This window comes from Mustelus asterias, chromosome 3 (genome assembly GCF_964213995.1).
Source record: "Mustelus asterias chromosome 3, sMusAst1.hap1.1, whole genome shotgun sequence".
Taxonomy (NCBI): Eukaryota; Metazoa; Chordata; class Chondrichthyes; order Carcharhiniformes; family Triakidae; genus Mustelus; species Mustelus asterias.
This window is the reverse complement of record NC_135803.1, coordinates 26,115,978-26,136,796: the sequence shown is the minus strand read 5'-3', so window position 1 is coordinate 26,136,796 and position 20,819 is coordinate 26,115,978. Positions and strand designations below refer to the sequence as shown.

The following is a 20,819-nucleotide window of genomic DNA, read 5'->3' as shown; positions in this document are numbered from 1 at the left end:
CCGTGCATTCATCATGGCCAATCCACCTGACCTGCACATCTGGACTTGTGGGAGGAAACCGCAGCATCTGCATGGAGAACGTGTAAATTCCACACAGACAGTGACCCAAGGTCGGAATTGAACCTGGGTCCCTGGCGCTGTGAGCTGAGCAATGCTAACCACCGTGCCACCATACCTTCTATCTGAAGGTTAATCGTGTGTTGAAGATAATCAGAAATAGGGAGAGGCGAGACCCATGGAGGCATTTGAAAACAAGGAAAAGAATGTTAAAAATCAAGACATTGCTTACCGAGGAGCCAATGTAATCAGTGAGCACAGTGGTGATGGTGAGCAGCACTTTGTGTGTATTAGGACACTGGCAGCAGACTTTTGGATGACCTTAAATAGTAAAAGGAACTGCAGACCAGATCTGTTCAAGCCTCGGTTCCATGTTCTACCATCTACTTTCAACACATTAAAACAAGAATTTGCCCTTCATGCAGCTTTTTCTCAAACCTGACTGCTCGCGCACAATACGAGACATCCACAAACTGACATAGCATCTGTTTGGACTCTGGAATTTAGTACCAGAATTTAACATAGATATGCATGGCCCTGTGTACAAGCAAAAACAGAGCTAAATAGCCTCCATGCCTTACAGCGTTAAGTCCTGTTAGCTTCCAGAGTTGCGTTGTCAGCAAGGCGTTCGATAAGGTCCCCCATGCAAGACTTCTTGAGAAAGTGAGAGGGCATGGGATCCAAGGGGCTGTTGCCTTGTGGATCCAGAACTGGCTTGCCTGCAGAAGGCAGAGAGTGGCTGTGGAGGGGTCTTTCTCTGCATGGAGGTCAGTGACCAGTGGAGTGCCCCAGGGATCTGTTCTGGGACCCTTGCTGTTTGTCATTTTCATAAATGACCTGGATGAGGAAGTGGAGGGATGGGTTGGTAAGTTTGCTGATGACACCAAGGTAGGTGGTGTTGTGGATAGTTTGGAGGGATGTCAGAAGTTGCAGCGAGACATAGATAGAATGCAAGACTGGGCGGAGAAGTGGCAGATGGACTTCAACCCGGATAAGTGTGTAGTGATCCATTTTGGCAGATCCAATGGGATGAAGCAGCAGTATAATATGAAGGGTACCATTCTTAGCAGTGTAGAGGATCAGAAGGACCTTGGGGTCCGGGTCCATAGGACTCTTAAATCGGCCTCGCAGGTGGAGGATGCGGTCAAGAAGGCGTACGGCGTACTAGCCTTCATTAATCGAGGGATTGAGTTTAGGAGTCGGGAGATAATGCTGCAGCTTTATAGGACCCTGGTTAGACCCCACTTGGAGTACTGCGCGCAGTTCTGGTCACCTCATTACAGGAAAGATGTTGAAGCCATTGAAAGGGTGCAGAGGAGATTTACAAGGATGTTGCCTGGATTGGGGGGCATGCCTTATGAGGATAGGTTGAGGGAGCTTGGTCTCTTCTCCCTGGAGAGACGAAGGATGAGAGGTGACCTGATAGAGGTTTACAAGATGTTGAGAGGTCTGGATAGGGTAGACTCTCAGAGGCTATTTTCAAGGGCTGAAATGGTTGCTACGAGAGGACACAGGTTTAAGGTGCTGGGGGGTAGGTACAGAGGAGATGTCAGGGGTAAGTTTTTCACTCAGAGGGTGGTGGGTGAGTGGAATTGGCTGACGTCGGTGGTGGTGGAGGCAAACTCGTTGGGGTCTTTTAAGAGACTTCTGGATGAGTACATGGGATTGAGGGCTATAGATAGGCCTAGAGGTAGGGATATGATCAGCGCAACTTGTGGGCCGAAGGGCCTGTTTGTGCTGTGGCTTTCTATGTTCTATGTTCATTGATGCGCAGCCAAAATTCACTTGTCACAATCCAAAGGTAGCCATATAATCGCACGCTTACAGTTATGGCACTGCTATTCAAAACGCAGATCAGCCCATTAGCTTGTTAAAGTAATACAACTTTGAACCAGAGGTTTGAAAGTTGATTCCAAGGCCCATCATAGTTGGGTTGAGTGCTGCACCAAACATATAAAATTGCAGCAGATTGGCCAGCATCTACATATTCCTGGTTTGCTTCAAAACAAAAATGCAAATTGCTCTGAAGATTAAATGAATCCTCACCTCCAAAATAGCTCATTATTCAATGGGCAAATGTAAACTTTAACACTCAAGTAGAATGCATACTCAAATTCCAACGTGCAAGTACAAAAAAAATGAATGGAATGGAAACACTGAATTTCAACATTACAAAAAAATCATCAACTACTGTCCCCAATTAAATCACCCGGTTAAAAAAAAGTGCAAGCAGTTGCTTGATCTTTTGCTGTGTGCACGTCCCATTGCAGCACTCATCCCTCCCACAGTCTGTCAAAAGGCCTGTCGAGAAGCTGTTTGCTGTGCATACTGCTGCAACTTATAACACTGCATTTTTTAATTGGTCCAGATGCAGAAGCCCTTTGAAGCATAGAGCTTTGCAAACTACCCTGAAGGCTTGGGTGAACAATGAACTTTTAAAACTAAGCAAGACTCAAGAGTCTTGATAGCAACACACCATTACTCAAGCATTTAAAATTCCTCTCTAGCAATACACACACGCTTCTTGCGTAAAAGATTGATGTATTTTGAAATGAGATGCTCATATTGTTTTCAGTAGAATATATCCAACTTCACAGCTCGTATCTCGTCGTACTCAACAGGAAATAAATACATTAACATTAAACAGGTTAGTAACTTAAGTGCATGCTTACAGTCTTTCATTTCCTGGTGAATAATCTGTACCATTTATATTTCCCTCGGCATTTCCATAAGTAAGGCCATCTTCAAAGGATCACCCCTTGATCAACTTGATCCAGGAATTCCGTGCAAGCTTTCACCCCCTCTGCTATGCACAGCTGAAGTTGTAGACAAATTGCTAACTGGAATTTTATTTTTAAATCTAGAAAATGAGCAAACACTAAACTGTAGGTATAAAGGGAATCAAAAAAAACCCCAACAACCCCACTGCAGAAATAGTTAAACTCGAAGCTTCTGAAGAAAACACAATATCTGATTTGAAAATTTTAGCAGTATTAACTTACATAGCACTTTCGTTATTTCCATAAGACAACACAGCCCTTCAGGATAGCTATTTGATGGCCTCTTCTAATTCGAGGTCTATATGGAACAAGTAGCCAGGCATTCAACTGCTCGTTTCGATTAACTTACCGACAGATGAAGGTGTTGTTGTCGGGATTGCCGTACATTCTTGATGAACCGGCGACCCATCTTTTTGGCATACCATACAGATGCAAACATCCTCTTCCTACTGCTGCTGTATTCCACCTCCTCTTCAACAGTACCGCTGTGTCAGATCTCACTTTATTACAAAGCATCTGACAAAAGCTGGTACTTTAGGAAGATAAAGTAGATTGTGCTGCGTCACACAGTCACAGGTTAGTTTTTTTTTGTGGGAGGGAGGGGGACACAATTCCTTGCGATAAATCAGATTGAATGTTACATTGCACATCCGTGAAGCAGTCGTGGAAAACACTGCTAATGCCAAAGCCCCATGCCCATTTTATATTACTGATGCTTCTTTGCTGTTCGAAGCACAGTCTGATGAGAGCTCGCTTGCAGAATGAGCTGATGTGATTACAAACAGATTTAATTTATAATTCAGCCGAATCCAATTTAAAGGGAGCAGTTAGCAGGCGAGGAGGTGGGTGGTGGGCTGCAACAAGTCTGGTAACGCTCTAGCAGTGAGTGAAGCTAGATTCCTAGAGGCATCCGTGATTCAGCAAGTAAGTCTTACGAATGCTGATCAAATAATGTGAAGGCTGCTTAGTCACAAGAGGTGCCTTATGCCAGGCAACCATAAGATGCACGATCAGCTCTGCAAATGAGAATACTATAGGCTCACTCTGTCCACTCAGAATTCCTGACTGCAGTTTGAGCACACGTTAACCTTTGCCATTAGATAATCCTCTGTCAAACACCAGAAAATGATGTGGAGATACATCAGGAAACACCAGAAAAGACATGTCACTTTGCTGCGTCCATTAGGTAAACTGATTGAACTATTTATGCACATTAGTTGCACAAAACTGAGCATAAACGTAGGTAGGCCAAGGGACCATGACAAAGATGCTTTATTGTTTGTGCTTTGTCCAGCAGCAGAAAGTAAAAACACTCCAAGCTTTACATTTACACCAAGTACCAAAGGTTAATTACGAGAACGTCAGTTGTCTGAGCATCCGCAGAATCCACTTAGCCATTGGCTGTCAGCAGCATTTTAATACCACCAGGTTAGTGAATAAGATATCCAGAGCAGCTTTCACTCACACTGATGTGAGCTGAATGCATTAAGTCCATGATTTAAAAGAATGTCAGGAGCTAACCAGAAACCTGTTATTTGGAGGGGTGGGAGGTGGAGAGGAAGAACCCTACAGTTTCTCTATTCAAAAAGTATGTTGCATTGGACCAAAGTTTAACCGACCAGCCCTTAGGGAAACACAATCTTGAGTTATAAGCATGATACAAGGGGTTGTGCAATATTCACACAGTGCTAAGAGTGGGAGGCATATTAGAGGGGAGGCAGGGGGTGCGTTTTATTAAACTCTCTATTAAGGAATAACTGCATTGCATGTTAGATCAGACAACACTCTGCTTACTTCAAATATTTCACCAGGTTCACACCTTGAGATGAAAATTTTTTTTAAAAAATTACTCAGCAGTAGCATGTGTGCACCAATATAGAGCAGCACAGAGGGGACTGATAATTAACCCCTCGTGGAGCCCACCAAGAATTAAAATATAATACTGGTTTTGGGGGGGGGGGCGGGGGGGGTGGTTAGGATTGAAGGAAATGGAAGAGATGTGTTGATTGAAATATACATTATTAGCCATGATTAGTTCAGGAGAGGAAGGAAAGAAAGCAAGGCAGTATTAGATCAGCTCCTTGCGAAGGGACTAAATTCAAAACAAATTGTAAGCACTGACTGGATTTCTCAGGATAAATATTTCTAGCTTTACACTCAAACTGCTGACTGAAAACAGCATTCAGATCCCAAGCTGCCGGCTGGGAGAATACAACAGCAAGACATCATCATCACCATGAGAGAGGGAGGCACTACCTAGGAATCAGACATTAACTTTTTATTGAACACAGCAATCTCACTATCTTAATCAGTACCAATGTTCATTTTCTCACATTTGATTGGTCCTTGCTAATCCCACTTGATTGCAAACATATAAGTCACATGATTACAAGACATCACAAAGGGGACAGTGACTGCCCAAGCTCCTTCACAGTTGAATCATGGGATCTTGGTCAAACTTAAAAAGCAAAAGACAGGCAGGCATTGGGTCTCTTTCTTTGAAGTGTGGTTGTCCTTATTTGTCATGGTTTTCCATCCAAATATTACTTCAAAGCTCTTCACTGCCCTTTGCAAAAGATGAAAGCTGCATCAGTAACTGTTCACTCTGCTCCAAGAACACGCAAATTAGCTCCACACTAGCAACCCCAGCATAAACCAGGCCTTCAAATCTCACCAACTAAAGGCAGTCAATGACCCAGGAAATAGCTTCATTCCACTCTCAGACTTGGGGTGCTCAGTTCTCTGAGATGACGAACACAGCACTCCCACCCAACGATGAACACAACCTGTCTGGCCCAGCTCAGGATCTGAACTGTGATAAGAGTTGCTCAGTCCCCTCCTTCAGTTGGCTCCACGCTCCAAACCCCTGCTCTCCAACCTTCATTTCAGTCGTCATCTCAGCTCAGCCCAAGATTTGGGCGCAAAGTGGGTCAGAAAAGCATGGATTCAAATTCAGTCCAAACTCGCCATTACGATAATATGCTCCCTATACTCCAGGCAAGTTCCTCCGAGTGCTCCGGTTTCCTCCCACAGTCCAAAGATGTCCAGGTTAGGTTGATTGGCCATGCTAAATTGACCCTTAGTGTCAGGGAGACTAGCAGGGTAAATACATGGGGTCACGGGCAAAGGTGGAATTGTTGTCAGCGCAGGCTCGATGGGCTGAATGGCCTCCTTCTGCACTGTAGGGATTCCATTTTCTGTACAAAATGCTTTCTAAATAGGGTTCATTTTGGAAGTTGCAATTCTCTGCCTTCATCTTCTCCTCAGCACAACTTGCACTCCACCAAATTCACCATCAATTTCAGTCCGAAATAGAAACAGCCAGCTGTTCGAAGAATGGATAACGCTGCAGATCCATGAAAAACAAGCGTTATTCAGAAGTCAGCCCCAGCAAATATGGGGGAGCCACATGTATATTGAAATCTAAACCGACACCCAACTGAAGACTAGCAGACACACAAAGATTATTGCTCTGTTTGAGGACGGTAATATAGCATCAACGAAAAATCATCTGCTTCCTGCCCTCCTTCAATGTCATTCAATCAGGCTGCTCTGCAGGGCTCCTTCCCCATACTGAGGGAAAGGGCTTAGCCTTTGCTCAGAGCATGTTCAGTAACTGAACATGGCTGAATGTCAGTGGTCTTGTAGACACGAAAGTGTAAAAAGGTCACATTTTTTAAAGCTCTATATATATATATACACACAATATACACACACACACACAACAGAAGATGTGGGCACTTTTACTATTTGCAGAGCCACTCACTTTGAATGGAAAGGGCTGTCATTACCTCAATCTACTGAAAACCGGAAAGTGGTTCAGATTGGCTGAAGAACGATCTGTTTTTCCCTCTTCAATCAGAGCTGCAGCTGGGAAGCCCTGATAATCAGTCGCATGCTTACATCTTTCATATAAAGGACATTAGATTGCTTTGGAATATCAATGCGATTGTGCCAAGATATGGCAGCCAAACTCAGGACAACAATGCAACCTTACATAAAGATATTAAACACTGCTGGTGTGATAAACAACCATTTAACATTTCAATATTGCGTTTCTAAGGTAGCTTTGTTTTAAAATGTTTTAAAGAACTCATTTTGTTTTTTGTTCCTGGGAACAGGCGGCACGGTGACACAGTGGCTAGCACTGCTGCCTCACAGCACCAGGGACCCGGGTTCAAATCCAGCCTCGGGTCACTCACTGTCTGTGTGGAGTTCGCATGTTCTCCCTGTGTCAGCGTGGGTTTCCTCCGGGTGCTCCGGTTTCCTCTCTCACTCCAAAGATGTACAGGTTAAGTTGATTGGCCATGCCAGGCTGCCCCTTAGTGTCAGGGGGTTAGCAGAGTAAATGTGTGAGGTTATGGGAATAGGGCCTGGGTGGGATTGTGGTCGGTGCAGACTCCTTCTGCACTGTAGGGTTTCTATGATTCTATGAGGGAATCGCTGGCAAGGCCAGCATTTGTTGCCCATTCCAAATTGCCCCTTGAACTGAATGACTTGCAAGACCTTTTCAGAGGGCAGTTAAGAATCAACCACATTGCTGTGGGTCTGGAGTCTCCCAGACCAGGCAAGGACGGAAGATTTCCTTCCCGAATGGACATTGGTGTACCCGATGGGTTTCTGCGACAAGCGATTATCGTTTCATAGTCACCATTACCGAGACTAGATTTCAATTCTAGACTTGATTGAGTTTAAATTCCACCAGCTGCCATGGTGAGATTTAAACCCTCGTCCCCAAAATATTATCCTAGGCATCTGGATTACGAGTCGATTATCACTACGCCACCACTGACCCCAGATCAGTAAAGTGGCTATAAATCAAACCAGCATTTGATTTCACAACATTCCAAGGCGTAATCACTGGTCTGATAAAATTACTGATAAAAGTATGTATGCCTCTTTGTTCATTACTGTCAAGGCAATAATAGTGCGTGGCCTTTAAACAGCAGACTAGGTTCAGTCTTTTGTCATTTTCTAGATTTTTGTTTTTTAAATTATTTTTCCATGAAAGAATATGATTTGTTTTTAAATGCAGTTTGGCGTTTAAATCTGATTTAATGTGTCAAATTCACAGGACAGCAAGGTTGACAGGAACACAATCATTTTTCTGACAGGATGCCTGCACCAGCACTCAGAATGGAGCGGGGGGGGGGGGGGAATGGGGAGATGAAAGACAGGGGTAGAGAAAGTCACGGTCAGAAAGGGTTTCAATCATAAGGATAAATGAAAATGCATAAAACAAGGAGTATGCATCAATTGATCTCTTTCTGATTGGTTGGATACGCAGAGAGGAGTCCTGCAGGGGTCTGTGCCGGGACCTCATCTTTTTACAATTCCTAGAGGGGAGAAAGGCATGATAGTTAAATTTGCAGATTACTCGAAGATAGGTAGGAAAGTATGTTCTGAAGAGGACATAGAGGCATCAGGCGGGATATAGATTAGTTGATTGAGTGGGCAAGGGTCTGACAAATGGAGTAGTATAATGTGGGAAAATGTGAAGTTACTCATTTTTGCAGGAAGAATAATAAAAGCAGGGCATTACTTAAATGGCGGTCGACTTCAAAAATCTGTGGTGCAGACGGATCTAGGTGTTCTAGCGCACGAATCAAAAAAGTTAGCATGCAGGTGCAGCAAGTAATTAAGAAGGCTAATGGAATGCTATCCTTTATAACAAGAATTGAACATAAAAGGGAGGATGTTCTGCTTCAGTTATGAAAGGCATTGGTGAAACAACATCTCGAATACGGTGTCCAGTTTTGGACTCCTTAAGGATATAAATGCATTGAGGGTGGTTCAGAGGAGGTTTACTAGTCTGATACATGGCATTAGCGGGTTATCTTATGAGAAAAGTTTGGACAGGGTGCATTGGTTTCCACTGGAATTTAGAAAAGTGAGGGGTGACTATTGAAAGAGACAAGATCCTGAACACGACAAGGTGGATGTGGAAAGGATGTTTGCTTTTGTAGGTGAGTCCAGAACTAGCACTTGTTTTAAATGTAGGAGTCGTCCTTTTAGGACAAAGATGAGGGAAATTTATTTCCCAGAAAATTGTGCGACTCTGGAAGTCTCTGCCTCAGGTGGTGGTGGGATGGGGGTCTTTGAATATTTTTAAGACAGAAGTAGATTGATTTCTTTGCCTAACAAGAATCTAAAGTTATCAGGATTAGTTGGGAATGTTGAATTTGAAATACAAGGTGATCAGCCGTGATCTTATTAGTTAGTGGAACAGGCTTGAGAGGCCGAATGGTCTACTCCAGCTCCTATTTTGCATGTTCTCATAACTTTATATGTAAAACATTGCAGAACCAGAAACCAATGCAGATCAGCAAGACTGGATGAACAGGACTTGATACAAGATAAGATATGGACAGCGGTGTTTTGGATGAGCTGGAATTTAGAAGGTAGAGATAGAATGACGGGGAAAGCTTTACAAAAGGCAAGCTTAGAGGTGGTCAGCTCATGGAGGGGGGTTTCAGCAGCAGATTGAGGCAGGGGCGGAGATGAGCTGTTAAGGAGATGGAAATCAGCACTTTCTGACAAAGATGTGTCATTGGCAGCTCAGCTTGGGGTTGGAAAATGACTCATTCAACCTGAAACGATGGGCAGGGAGGGAGTGGGCCCAGTAGTGAGGACATAGAGTTTGTGGTTGTAGAAAACATGAGATATTTAACTTTCAAACAGCCAGACGATCACTTTCCCTCGTAATTACTTCCCCTCTACAGGCCTCACTTCATACATGTTATCAACCTCATCTAGTACACAAAGTTCACCACCTCCAAAAACCAAGGCAGCTGGAGTCAACTGCTCCACTTTCAGCCTTTTTTATACATGCTAGCATAATTCCACCTGTTCCTCACTCCTTCAATTCAACCTTGCAGACTCCTCCCCACCACCCTCACACCCATTTAAAGCAGCCTCTTTCTTCCTCCGTGCAAAGTTCAAAATTCCTGCCTGTAAGAGACAGCCACCATTTTATTCAGCAAAAATAGGATAGTTAGAGTAGTGTCGTGGGCCCAACCATCTTCAGCTGTTTCATCAATAACCTTCATTCCACCATAAAGTGGGAATGTTCTCTGATAACTGCACAATGTTCAGTATCATTTGTGACTCCTCAGATGCTGAAGCAATCCTTCCTCATCAGTGAAAAACCTCAAGATGCCTTTGATAAAAGCACAAGATAAACAAAGTTGTTCCTTTTCATGCACTCAAACCCAATGGGGCTTAGCAGTCTTCAGCACACAGAGGAATTGCCAGAGATCCTGTTCACTTCCCAATCAACTACTGCTTTTACTATTGAATTCAAAGATTCCCACCAAGCAGATCAATTTTTTCCCCCAACCTAACCCCTATAACCTTGTTATTTTGCTGGCAGGATTTAAACATCAGCTTACTGAGCAAAACACCACCAATTTCATTCTTTCAACCATAATAAAGATGAGTTGAGAGTGACTGTCCTCAACATCAAAGCAGCATTTGAAAGAGTGTGGCATCGAGGAGCAAAACTGAAGTCAAGGAGCATCAGGGGGAAAACTCCACACTGGTTGGAGTCAGACCCAGCACAAAGGAAGATGGTAATGATTGTTAGGTTAATCATCTCTGTCCTATCGCTGCTGGAGTTGGTCAGAGTAGTGTCGTGGGCCCAACCATCTTCAGCTGTTTCATCAATAAAGTAAGTGGGAATGTTTGCTGATAACTGCACAATGTTCAGTATCATTTGTGACTCCTCAGATGCTGAAGCAGTCCTTCCTCGTCTATATTGCAGCAAGACCAGGATAACATTCAGCTTTGGGCTGATAATTGGCAAGTAGTGTCCAACAAGCAAGAATCTAACCATCTCCCCTTAACATCCAATAGCATTACCATTGCTAATTCCCCCACTATCAACATCCTGAGGGTTAGGAAACTTAATGGACCAGCGGGCGGCACAGTGGTTAACACTGCTGCCTCACAGCACCAGGGACCCAGGTTCCGATTCCCGACTTGGGTGACTCTGCGGAGTCTGCACATTCTCCACGTGTCTGCATGGGTTTCCTCCTGGTGTTCTGGTTTCTTCCCACAGTCCAAAGACATGCTGGCTAGATGCTTTGGCCATGCTAAATTCTCCCTCAGTGTACCCATACAGGTGCCGGAGTGTGGCGACTAGGGGATTTTCACAGTAACTTCATTGCAGAGTGAATGTAAACCTACTTGTGACTAATAACTTTAAACTTTAAATACTGTGGCTACAGGAGCTCTGACAAGAGTCAGAGATTGGCAATTCTGTGGTGAGAAACCTATCTCCCGACTCCCCAAAGCCTATCCACCACCTATAAGTGAGGAGTGTGATGGAATATTCTCCACTTGCCTGAAGGAGTGCAGCCTCTGCAACACGCAAGAAGCTAGACACTAATCAGGATCAAGTAGTCCACTTGACGGGCACCCCATCCACTAGTCACACACTCCACACCAAGGCACAGTGGCAGCAGTGTGCACTATATACAAGAAGCACTGTAGCAACTCAACTAGTCTTTTTCAACAGCACCTTCACCACTGAGGAGGACAAAGGCAGCAGATACACAAGGGTGCCACCACCTGCAAGTTTCCATCTAAGGCACACATCACCCTGACTTGCAAGTATATTGCGTTCCTTCACAGTAACTGGGTCAAAAATCCTCCAGCCCAAACAGCACTTGGGCACTACAGGACCTGCAGCTGTTCAAGATGTGGAGATGCCGGCGTTGGACTGGGGTAAACACAGTAAGAGTTTTAACAACACCAGGTTAAAGTCCAACAGGTTTATTTGGTAGCAAATGCCATTAGCTTTCGGAGCGCTGCCCCTTCGATATCCACGAAGGAGCAGGGCTCCGAAAGCTAATGTTCAAGATGACAGCTCACCACTACTTTCTGAAGGACAATAAATAATGGACAATAAATGCTGACCAAGCCGAACCAGCAACTCCACATCTCATGGAAGAACAAAAAACTAAAGATATTCAGGATATTCTACAAATCTGCTGCTTAAAAGCACCGTTACCAACCCAAAAAAGAGCAATTTCCTACCATCCCAATTTAAAAACAATTTGTGCCTGTTTCAACTGTACAATACTGCCACACAGTGGTGAATCCCAAAACCACAACAATACAGCCTTGTAGACAATAATTATTGACTACCAGCTTTGATTTGATGCAGGACACAATTATCCTTCACAGCAGGGAGTTTACAACATTAGGGAGATGCTTTACACTGCTCAAGTTGCACAAACAGAAGTCTAACGTCCCTCAGGTTTCAAGTATTGAGCCTGTTTGCATGGAGCCTCAGCAGGCAATTTGAACCTGTTAAATGCCAGTTTCTCATTCAGGGTTTTCACATTTTCTTGCATCTGCGAACCCTTTTGCCTTCAAATTTTCACTTTAAATTTATACAGAAGCACACAATAGCCTTGGTTGAATGGCAGCTTCACTCAAATCAGAACACCACAAGTTCAAGCTCCACATAGTTCAGCGCTCCTGATGTCACAGGTCATATAATGGCCCTACAGTGCAGAAGGCCATTCGACCCAGAGTCCAACTCTGCGACAGAATATTTTACCCAGATTTCCTCTCGATGCTCCAGTTTCCTCCCACAGTCTGAAAGACGTGGTTAGGTGCATTGGCCATGCTAAATTCTCCCTCGGTGTATCTGAACAGGCGCCAGAGTGTGGCGACTAGGGGATTTTCACAGTAACTTCATTGCAGTGTTAATGCAAGCCTACTTGTGACCCTAATAAATAAAATTAAACTTAACGTGCTAATCCCCTAACCTGCACATTTTGGCACACTTAAGGGGAAATTTAGCACGGCCAATCCACCTAAACAGCACGTCTTTGGATTGTGGCAGAAATCTGGAGGAAACCTACACAGACACAGGGAGGATGTGCAGACTCCGCACAGACTGTCACTAGAGACTGGAACCCAGGTCCCTGGCACCGTGGGGTAGCAATGCTACCCACTGTGCCACCCAATATCTGACTGAAAGACTGATGTCTTTTAAATGATATGTTAAATTCAGGCCCCATACGCACTTTCCAGTACACACACACACACACACAAGATCTCATGGCACCATTTTGAAGAATAGCAGGAGTGTTCTCCTGGTTTCTTGGTCAACGTTAATCCCTCAGTCAAATATTAACCAAGCCCACCAGAAACTGATCTCATCGTTATATTGTTGCTCGTGGGGCCTGGTTTTGTGCAAACCAGCTCCAGCATTCTCTACTGTATGACCGTGACTACGCACCAAACGTACGTTAACGACTGTCAGGAAAGTGCAGTTGAGTTTGAAGAGCAGCCATTATCTTATTCCATGGCAATGCGGGTTCCAAGAGCTTTGGGTTTTCCTGAGATCATGAAAGGCACCATTTAAACACGAGTGCTTTCTTTCTTTGTTACACGCATTGGAGTTAAGTGGGGTAATGGAGTTGCGCAGGAATGCAAAAGAGGAATTTGAGAGTGTTCCAGGAGAACAGGCAACGGTAAGGGTGAAAAAAAAAAAACAACTTTGGAGAGGTGAAAACAGGCTGTGCTGAAATTCAGGCCCCATGCGGGAGATACACAGAAGTGTCCAGAGGGGCAATTTTTTCACACAGAGGGTGGTGAGTGTCTGCAACAAGCTGCCAGAGGTAGTAGTAGAGGCGGGTACAATTTTGTCTTTTAAAAAGCGTTTAGACAGTTACATGGGTACGATGGGTATAGAGGGATATGGGCCAAATGCAGGCAATTGGGATTAGCTTCGGGGTTTAAAAAGGGTGGCATGAACAAGTTGGGCCAAAGGGCCTGTTTCCATGCTGTAAACCTCTATGACTCGAAAAGGGTATGGGGCCTTAAACCAAGCTCAAGATCAACTAGAATGCCAAGGCTGCAGTCTAACAGCCTCAGTGGCCAAAGAGAAGCATAGAACTGGTGGAATATAGCCACCATTAACAATTTTGATTATTATTGTTCTGATTTGGGCTCTTAGCAGCCCATCACAGAAATATACTGCATGTGCAAGTTGGTTTAGCTCCAGTCAACTTCACTGTGATTTGCTCAAACTCCTACCACTCTTCTCTTTGTCAGCAGGATGTCCGATGTTGTCAGAACCCCAGCATTAAGTTCAGGTAGAATGAAAAATCTACACGGAGGTTTTGCTTGATATGAATGGTACAGTTACTCCCCATAGGAGTAGAAAGATCCCTTCTAAACTGAGAGTCAAGACTCAGGTCAGCAGCGTCAGGGCCAAGTGCACACACGGCTACTGCTGAAGTTTAACTAGTAAAAATTGCATATTGTTTATCAGCTTTACGCATTAGCAAACCTCCCACTGCTTATGTAGCCAGGACCCTTCACCCTGGTCAGGAACACAGTGGGAATAATCTCTCAACTGTGTGAAAGATCGATGCCTGTAAGTCCCATTAGTGAAAGAGGGTGGTTGGTTAATAGCCTCAGGAATATTACAGAGCTGTTTGCCTGATAACTAAACCTGTCGCCATCAGACACGTTGCTCTGGAACTACCTTGGACACCAAATGACCTTACTTGCCGCCACCTCATTTTCAAAAGGAGGAAGGTTGATCATTAGGGAAATAACGCAGGTTGCAACTTTCATTAGCAGATAGCATTTAGACAACACAAGCATAGCATGGAGAGTAGCCTTGATAGATATTAGACTACAGCAGTCCCATATGGTATAAACATACTGCTAAAGGCACAAAAATGACAAATGGGGAAAACATTGCTGACAAAACAACATTTCTTTCAAAGAAAGAAATGATTCTGGAGGAGCAAGCCGACAGAAAGATTGACATGCAGAGTTGCTCATCACTCAAACCAGTTAACTTGCTTGGGATAAGTTAGTTGGGCTCTCAGCCAAGCTGGTGAAGGTTTATTTTCAATAAAACATCAAAATAATTGCAAAGTGCGAAACCCACAAAGATTCCTTCGAGTCCTGTACTTCAGTTAATTTCCATTTAGAGAACACCAAAACAGAGTGTCATTTCCCAATAAGAGCATTCTAAACTGTTTTCCTTAGTTCTGGTTCTCTGTCAACCTCATTTCTGTTCATATCTCCCATATCAATAGCTCATGTTTTTTGCTTCCCACTCAGCATTTTGGGATTTTTTAAAAAGTTTATTTATCAGTGTCACAAGTAGGCTTACATTAACACCAGGATGTTGCCTGGTATGGAGGGGAGATCCTATGAGGAGAGGCTGAGGGATTTGGGATTGTTTTCGCTGGAAAGGCGGCGGCTAAGAGGGGATCTTATTGAAACATATAAGATGATTAGAGGTTTAGATAGGGTGGATAGTGATAGCCTTTTTCCTCTGATGGAGAAATCCAGCACGAGGGGGCATGGCTTTAAATTGAGGGGGGGTAGTTATAGAACCGATGTCAGGGGTAGGTTCTTTACCCAGAGGGTGGTGAGGGATTGGAATGCCCTGCCAGCATCAGTAGTAAATGCGCCTAGTTTGGGGGCGTTTAAGAGATCCGTAGATAGGTTCATGGACGAAAAGAAATTGGTTTAGGTTGGAGGGTCACAGTTTTTTTTTAACTGGTCGGTGCAACATCGTGGGCCGAAGGGCCTGTTCTGCGCTGTAATGTTCTATGTTCTATGTTCTAACACTGCAATGAAGCTACTGTGAAAATCTCTGAATCACTACATTTTGCTTAATTAAGCAACATTCTGGAAATAGAAGCTTTTGTTTTAAGAAGTTAGTTAATTCCCAGTTAAACAGATGTAGCCTGCATTAACTCCATTGTAAGAAGTTTAACAACACCAGGTTAAAGTCCAACAGGTTTATTTGGTAGCAAAAGCCACAAGCTTTCGGAGCCTTAAGCTCCTTCTTCAGGTGAGTGGGAATTCTGTTCACAAACAGGGCATATAAAGACACAAACTCAATTTACAGAATAATGGTTGGAATGCGAATCCTTACAGCTAATCAAGTCTTAAAGGTACAAACAATGTGAGTGAAGAGAGCACCAAGACAGGTCAGAGATGTGGAGAGTCTCCAGACAGGACAGCCAGTGAAATTCTGCAAGTCCAGGCAAGCCCAGGCAAGTTGTGGGGATTACAGATAGTGTGACATGAACCCAATATCCCGGTTGAGGCCGTCCTCATGCGTGCGGAACTTGGCTTTCAGTTTCTGCTCAGCGACTCTGCGCCGTCATGTGTCGTGAAGGCCGCCTTGGAGAACGCTTACCCGAATATCAGAGGCCGAATGCCCGTGACCGCTGAAAGGCACCGAAAGCTTGTGGCTTTTGCTACCAAATAAACCTGTTGGACTTTAACCTGGTGTTGTTAAACTTCTTACCGTGTTTACCCCAGTCCAACGCCGGCATCTCCACATCTTAACTCCATTGTGACATGGGCCAGCTGTTGCACTGACAAAATGTAGATCTCTATTGATCGAGTAATGGTTCTTCCCTCAACCACTCCGTGAAAGAACATATGATTCTTATCGCTGGAATCAAAAGGGATTTGTTGAGAGTTGAAGTCTTCAGGGAAAGCAATTCTCCGTTCTTATGGAACAAATGACCTTCTGAAGATGGGGTCAACTATCCTGGATTTGGCTCAACCCAAAGGGGGAACACCAGTAGTGAGCAAGCACAAATTAGGTCATAATCGTAGTGCATATTGTCCTGGAAATAACAGTTCCTTTAAACCAACTTCTAAAGACCTACAGAAGCCCTGTTGGAACAATGGTTGGGGAAGGGGGGGGGGGGGGGGAGGAGGAGGAGGAGGAGGAGGCTGAGGGGGGGGGAGGCTAATGCCTTCAAGGAATAGGTTGTTGGTGGAAATAATTTCCATTTTGTTTTGGTTTACCCATCTCCAGAGAGCTGCAGTACTGAGTATATTGCATTTAATTATTGTTTCCCTAATGATTTTGGTTGCCCATCCCTCTTCCCCAGAAGGGTATTTTGATGCCTTCTTTAGTAAGGGCGTGGAATGCCCTGCCTGCAGCAGTAATGCATGTGCATAGATCCCTGAAAGTTGGCACCCAGGTTGATAGGGTTGTTAAGGCGGCGTACGGAGTGTTAGCTTTTATTGGTAGAGGGATTGAGTTTCGGAGCCAGGAGGTCATGTTGCAGCTGTACAAAACTCTGGTGCGGCTGCACTTGGAGTATTGCGTACAGTTCTGGTCGCTGCATTATAGGAAGGATGTGGAAGCATTGGAAAGGGTGCAGAGGAGATTTACTAGGATGTTGCCTGGTATGGTGGGAAGGTCTTTTGAGGAAAGGTTGAGGGACTGGAGGTTGTTTTCGTGAGAGAGAAGGTGGTTAAGAGGTGACTTAATAGAGGCATACAAGACGATCAGAGGATTAGACAGGGTGGATAGTGAGAGCCTTTTTTCCGCGGATGGTGATAGCTAGCACGAGGGGACATGGCTTTAAATTGAGGGGTGATAGATATAGGACAGATGTCAGAGGTAGGTTCTTCACTCAGAAGTAAGGGCGTGGAATGCCCTGCCTGCAGCAGTGGTGGTCCCGCCAACATTAAGGGCATTTAAATGGTCATTGGATAAACATATGGATGATATTGGAATAGTGTAGGTTAGATGGGCTTTAGATTGGTTTCACTGGTCGGCGCAACATCGAGGGCCGAAGGGCCTATACTGCGCTGCAATGTTCTATGTTCTTTTTATTCTGCATCAACATTATATGTAGGGTGTAAACCAGAAGGCATCCAGTGCCATCAGGTTCAGGCGAGAATCTTTTTCAAACAAAAGATGCCGGTGTTGGACTGGGGTAAGCACAGTAAGAAGTCTCACAACACCAAGTTAAGTCCAACAGATTTATTTGGCAGCACGAGCTTTTGGAGCCTCAAGCTCCTTCTTCAGGTGAATGAGGACTTGTGTTCACAAACAGGACATATAAAGACACAAACTCAATTTACAAGATAATGGTTGGAATGCGAGCCTTTACAGGTCATCAAGTCTTAAAGGTACAGACAATGTGAGTGGAGAGAGGGTTAAGCACAGGTTAAAGAGGTGTGTATTGTCTCCAGCCAGGACAGTTAGAAGATTTTGCAAACCCAGGCAAGTCGTGGGGGTTACAGATAGTGTGACATGAACCCAAGATCCCAATTGAGGCCGTCCCCATCTGTGCGGAACTTGGCTATCAGTTTCTGCTCAGCGATTCTGCGTTGTCGTGAAGGCCGCCTTGGAGAACGCTTACCCAAAGATCAGAGGCTGAATGCCCGTGACTGCTGAAGTGTTCCCTGACTGCAAGGGAACACTCCTGCCCAGTGATTGTCAAGCGGTGTTCATTCGTTCGTTGTCGTAGCTTCTGCATGGTCTCCCCAATGTACCATGCCTCGGGACATCCTTTCCTGCAGCGTATCAGGGTAGACAACTTTGGCCGGTTCGCAAGAGTATGTACCGTGTACCTGGTGAATGGTGTTCTCACGCAAGATGATGGCATCCGTGTCGATGATCCGGCACGTCTTGCAGAGGTTGCTGTGGCAGGATTGAGAGATGTCGTGGTCACTGTTCACCTGAAGGCTGGGTAGTTTGCTGCGGACAATGGTCTGTTTGAGGTTGTGCGGTTGTTTGAAGGCAAGAAGTGGGGGTGTGGGGATGGCCTTGAAGACGAACATCTCGCCATCGATGACATGTTGAAGGCTCCGGAGAAGATGTCATAGCTTCTCCGCTCCGGGGAAGTACTGGATGACAAAGGGTACTCTGTCCGCCATGTCCTGTGTTTGTCTTCTGAGGAGGTCGGTGCGGTTTTCCGCTGTGGCATGTCAGAACTGTCGATCGATGAGTCGAATGCCATATCCTGTTATTATGAGGGCATCTTTCAGCGTCTGTTGCGATCCTCCTCATCTGTGCAGATCCTGTGTATACGGAGGGCTTGTCCGTAGGGGATGGCTTCTTTAAGATGTTTAGGGTGGAAGCTGGAGAAGTGGAGCATCGTGAGGTTATCCGTGGGCTTGCAGTAAAGTGAAGTGCTGAGGTGACCGTCCTTGATGGAGATGCGTGTGTCCAAGAATGCAACCGATTTCGGAGAGTAGTCCATGGTGAGTCTGATGGTGGGATGGAACTTATTGATGTCATCATATAGTTGTTTCAGTGATTGTTCACCATGAGTCGAAAGGAAGAAAATGCCAAAGATGTATCGAGTGTATAGCAACGGTTGAAGGTCCTGTGCAGTGAAGAGGTCTTGTTCGAACCTGTGCATAAAGATGCTGGCATATTGAGGTGCGAATTTGGTCCCCATGGCTGTTCCGTGTGTCTGGATGAAGAACTGGTTGTTGAAGGTGAAGACGTTGTGGTCCAGGATGAAGCAGATGAGTTGTAAAATTGCATCTGGAGATTGGCAGTTGTCAGCGTTGAATACTGAGGCAGTTGCAGCAATGCCGTCACGAGGGGGATGCTGGTGTAGAGTGCTGAGACATCCAGCCAACATCTATGGACTACTCTCCGGAATCAGTTGCATTCTTGGACACACGCATCTCCATCAAGGATGGTCACCTCAGCACTTCACTTTACTGCAAGCCCACGGATAACCTCCCGATGCTCCACTTCTCCAGCTTCCACCCTAAACACCTTAAAGAAGCCATCCCCTACGGTCAAGCCCTCCGTATACACAGGATCTGCACAGATGAGGAGGATCGCAACAGACACCTACAGGCACTGAAAGATGCCCTCATAATAACAGGATATGGGCGTTCGACTCATCGATCGACAGTTCCGACATGCCACAGCGAAAAACCGCACCAACCTCCTCAGAAGACAAACACAGGACACGGCGGACAGAGTACCCTTCGTCGTCCAGTACCTCCCCGGAGCGGAGAAGCTACGACATCTTCTCCGGAGCCTTCAACGTGTCATCGATGAAGACGAACATCTCGCCAAGACCATCCCCACACCCCCACCTCTTGCCTTCAAACAACCGCACAACCTCAAACAGACCATTGTCCGCAACAAACTACCCAGCCTTCAGGAGAACAATGACCACGACATCACACAACCCTGCCACAGCAACCTCAGACGTGCCGAATCATCGACATGGATGCCATCATCTCATGTAAGAACACCATCCACCAGGTACACGGTACATATTCTTGCGACTCGGCCAATGCTGTCGACCTGGTATGCTGCAGGAAAGGATGTCCCAAGGCGTGGTACATTGGGGAGACCATGCAGACGCTATGACAACGAATGAATGAACACCGCTCGACAATCACTGGGCAGGAGTGTTCCCTTGCAGTCAGGGAACACTTCAGCAGTCATGGGCATTCAGCCTCTGATCTTCGGGTAAGCGTTCTCCAAGGCGGCCTTCATGACACACGACAACGCAGAATCACTGAGCAGAAACTGATAGTCAAGTTCCGCACACATGAGGACGGCCTCAAATCGGGATCTGGGTTCATGTCACACTATCTGTAACCCCCACGACTTGCCTGGGTTTGCAAAATCTCACTAACTGTCCTGGCTGAAGACAATACACATCTCTTTAACCTGTGCTTAACCCTCTCTTCACTCACATTGTCTGTACTTTTAAGACTTGATGACCTGTCAAGACTCGCATTCCAACCATTATCTTGTAAATCGAGCTTGCGTCTTTATACGTCCTGTTTGTGAACACAAGTCCTCATTCACTTCAAGAAGGAGCTTGAGGCTCCGAAAGCTAGTGCTGGCAAATAAACCTGTTGGACTTTAACCTGATGTTGTGGGACTTCTTACTGGGTTACCTGACACAGAGCATCAATTGGGAAGTGTTCAGCAATGGGCAAATGAAGGGGGCTGGATACAATGATTTTATTGACTTTCTTTTACAATGAAATCAGAATGCTGGAACTCAGCAGATCTGGCAGAGAGAAAACAGTTAATGTTGAGTCTGCATGACCCTTCTGCAGAACTAGAGAAGGAAAAATGTGATTATATACTTTATTTATTAGGGTCACAAGTAGGCTTACATTAACACTGCAATGAAGTTACTGTGAAAATCCCCTAGTCGCCTCAGTCTGGCGCCTGTTCAGGTACAC

General features: G+C 45.0%; 1 protein-coding gene across 1 annotated transcript in view; it reads right to left on the bottom strand.

Annotated features, from left to right (window-relative positions):
- Positions 1–6,123: 6,123 nt before the first annotated feature.
- LOC144488416 (disks large homolog 1-like) overlaps positions 6,124–20,819 on the bottom strand; it is a 179,057-nt gene continuing 164,361 nt past the window's right edge. The window contains exon 5 of the mRNA XM_078206489.1: positions 6,124–6,183. Within this exon, the coding sequence (XP_078062615.1) occupies positions 6,139–6,183 (45 nt within the window). The 3' untranslated portion in view covers positions 6,124–6,138. The remainder of the gene's footprint in view (positions 6,184–20,819) is intronic.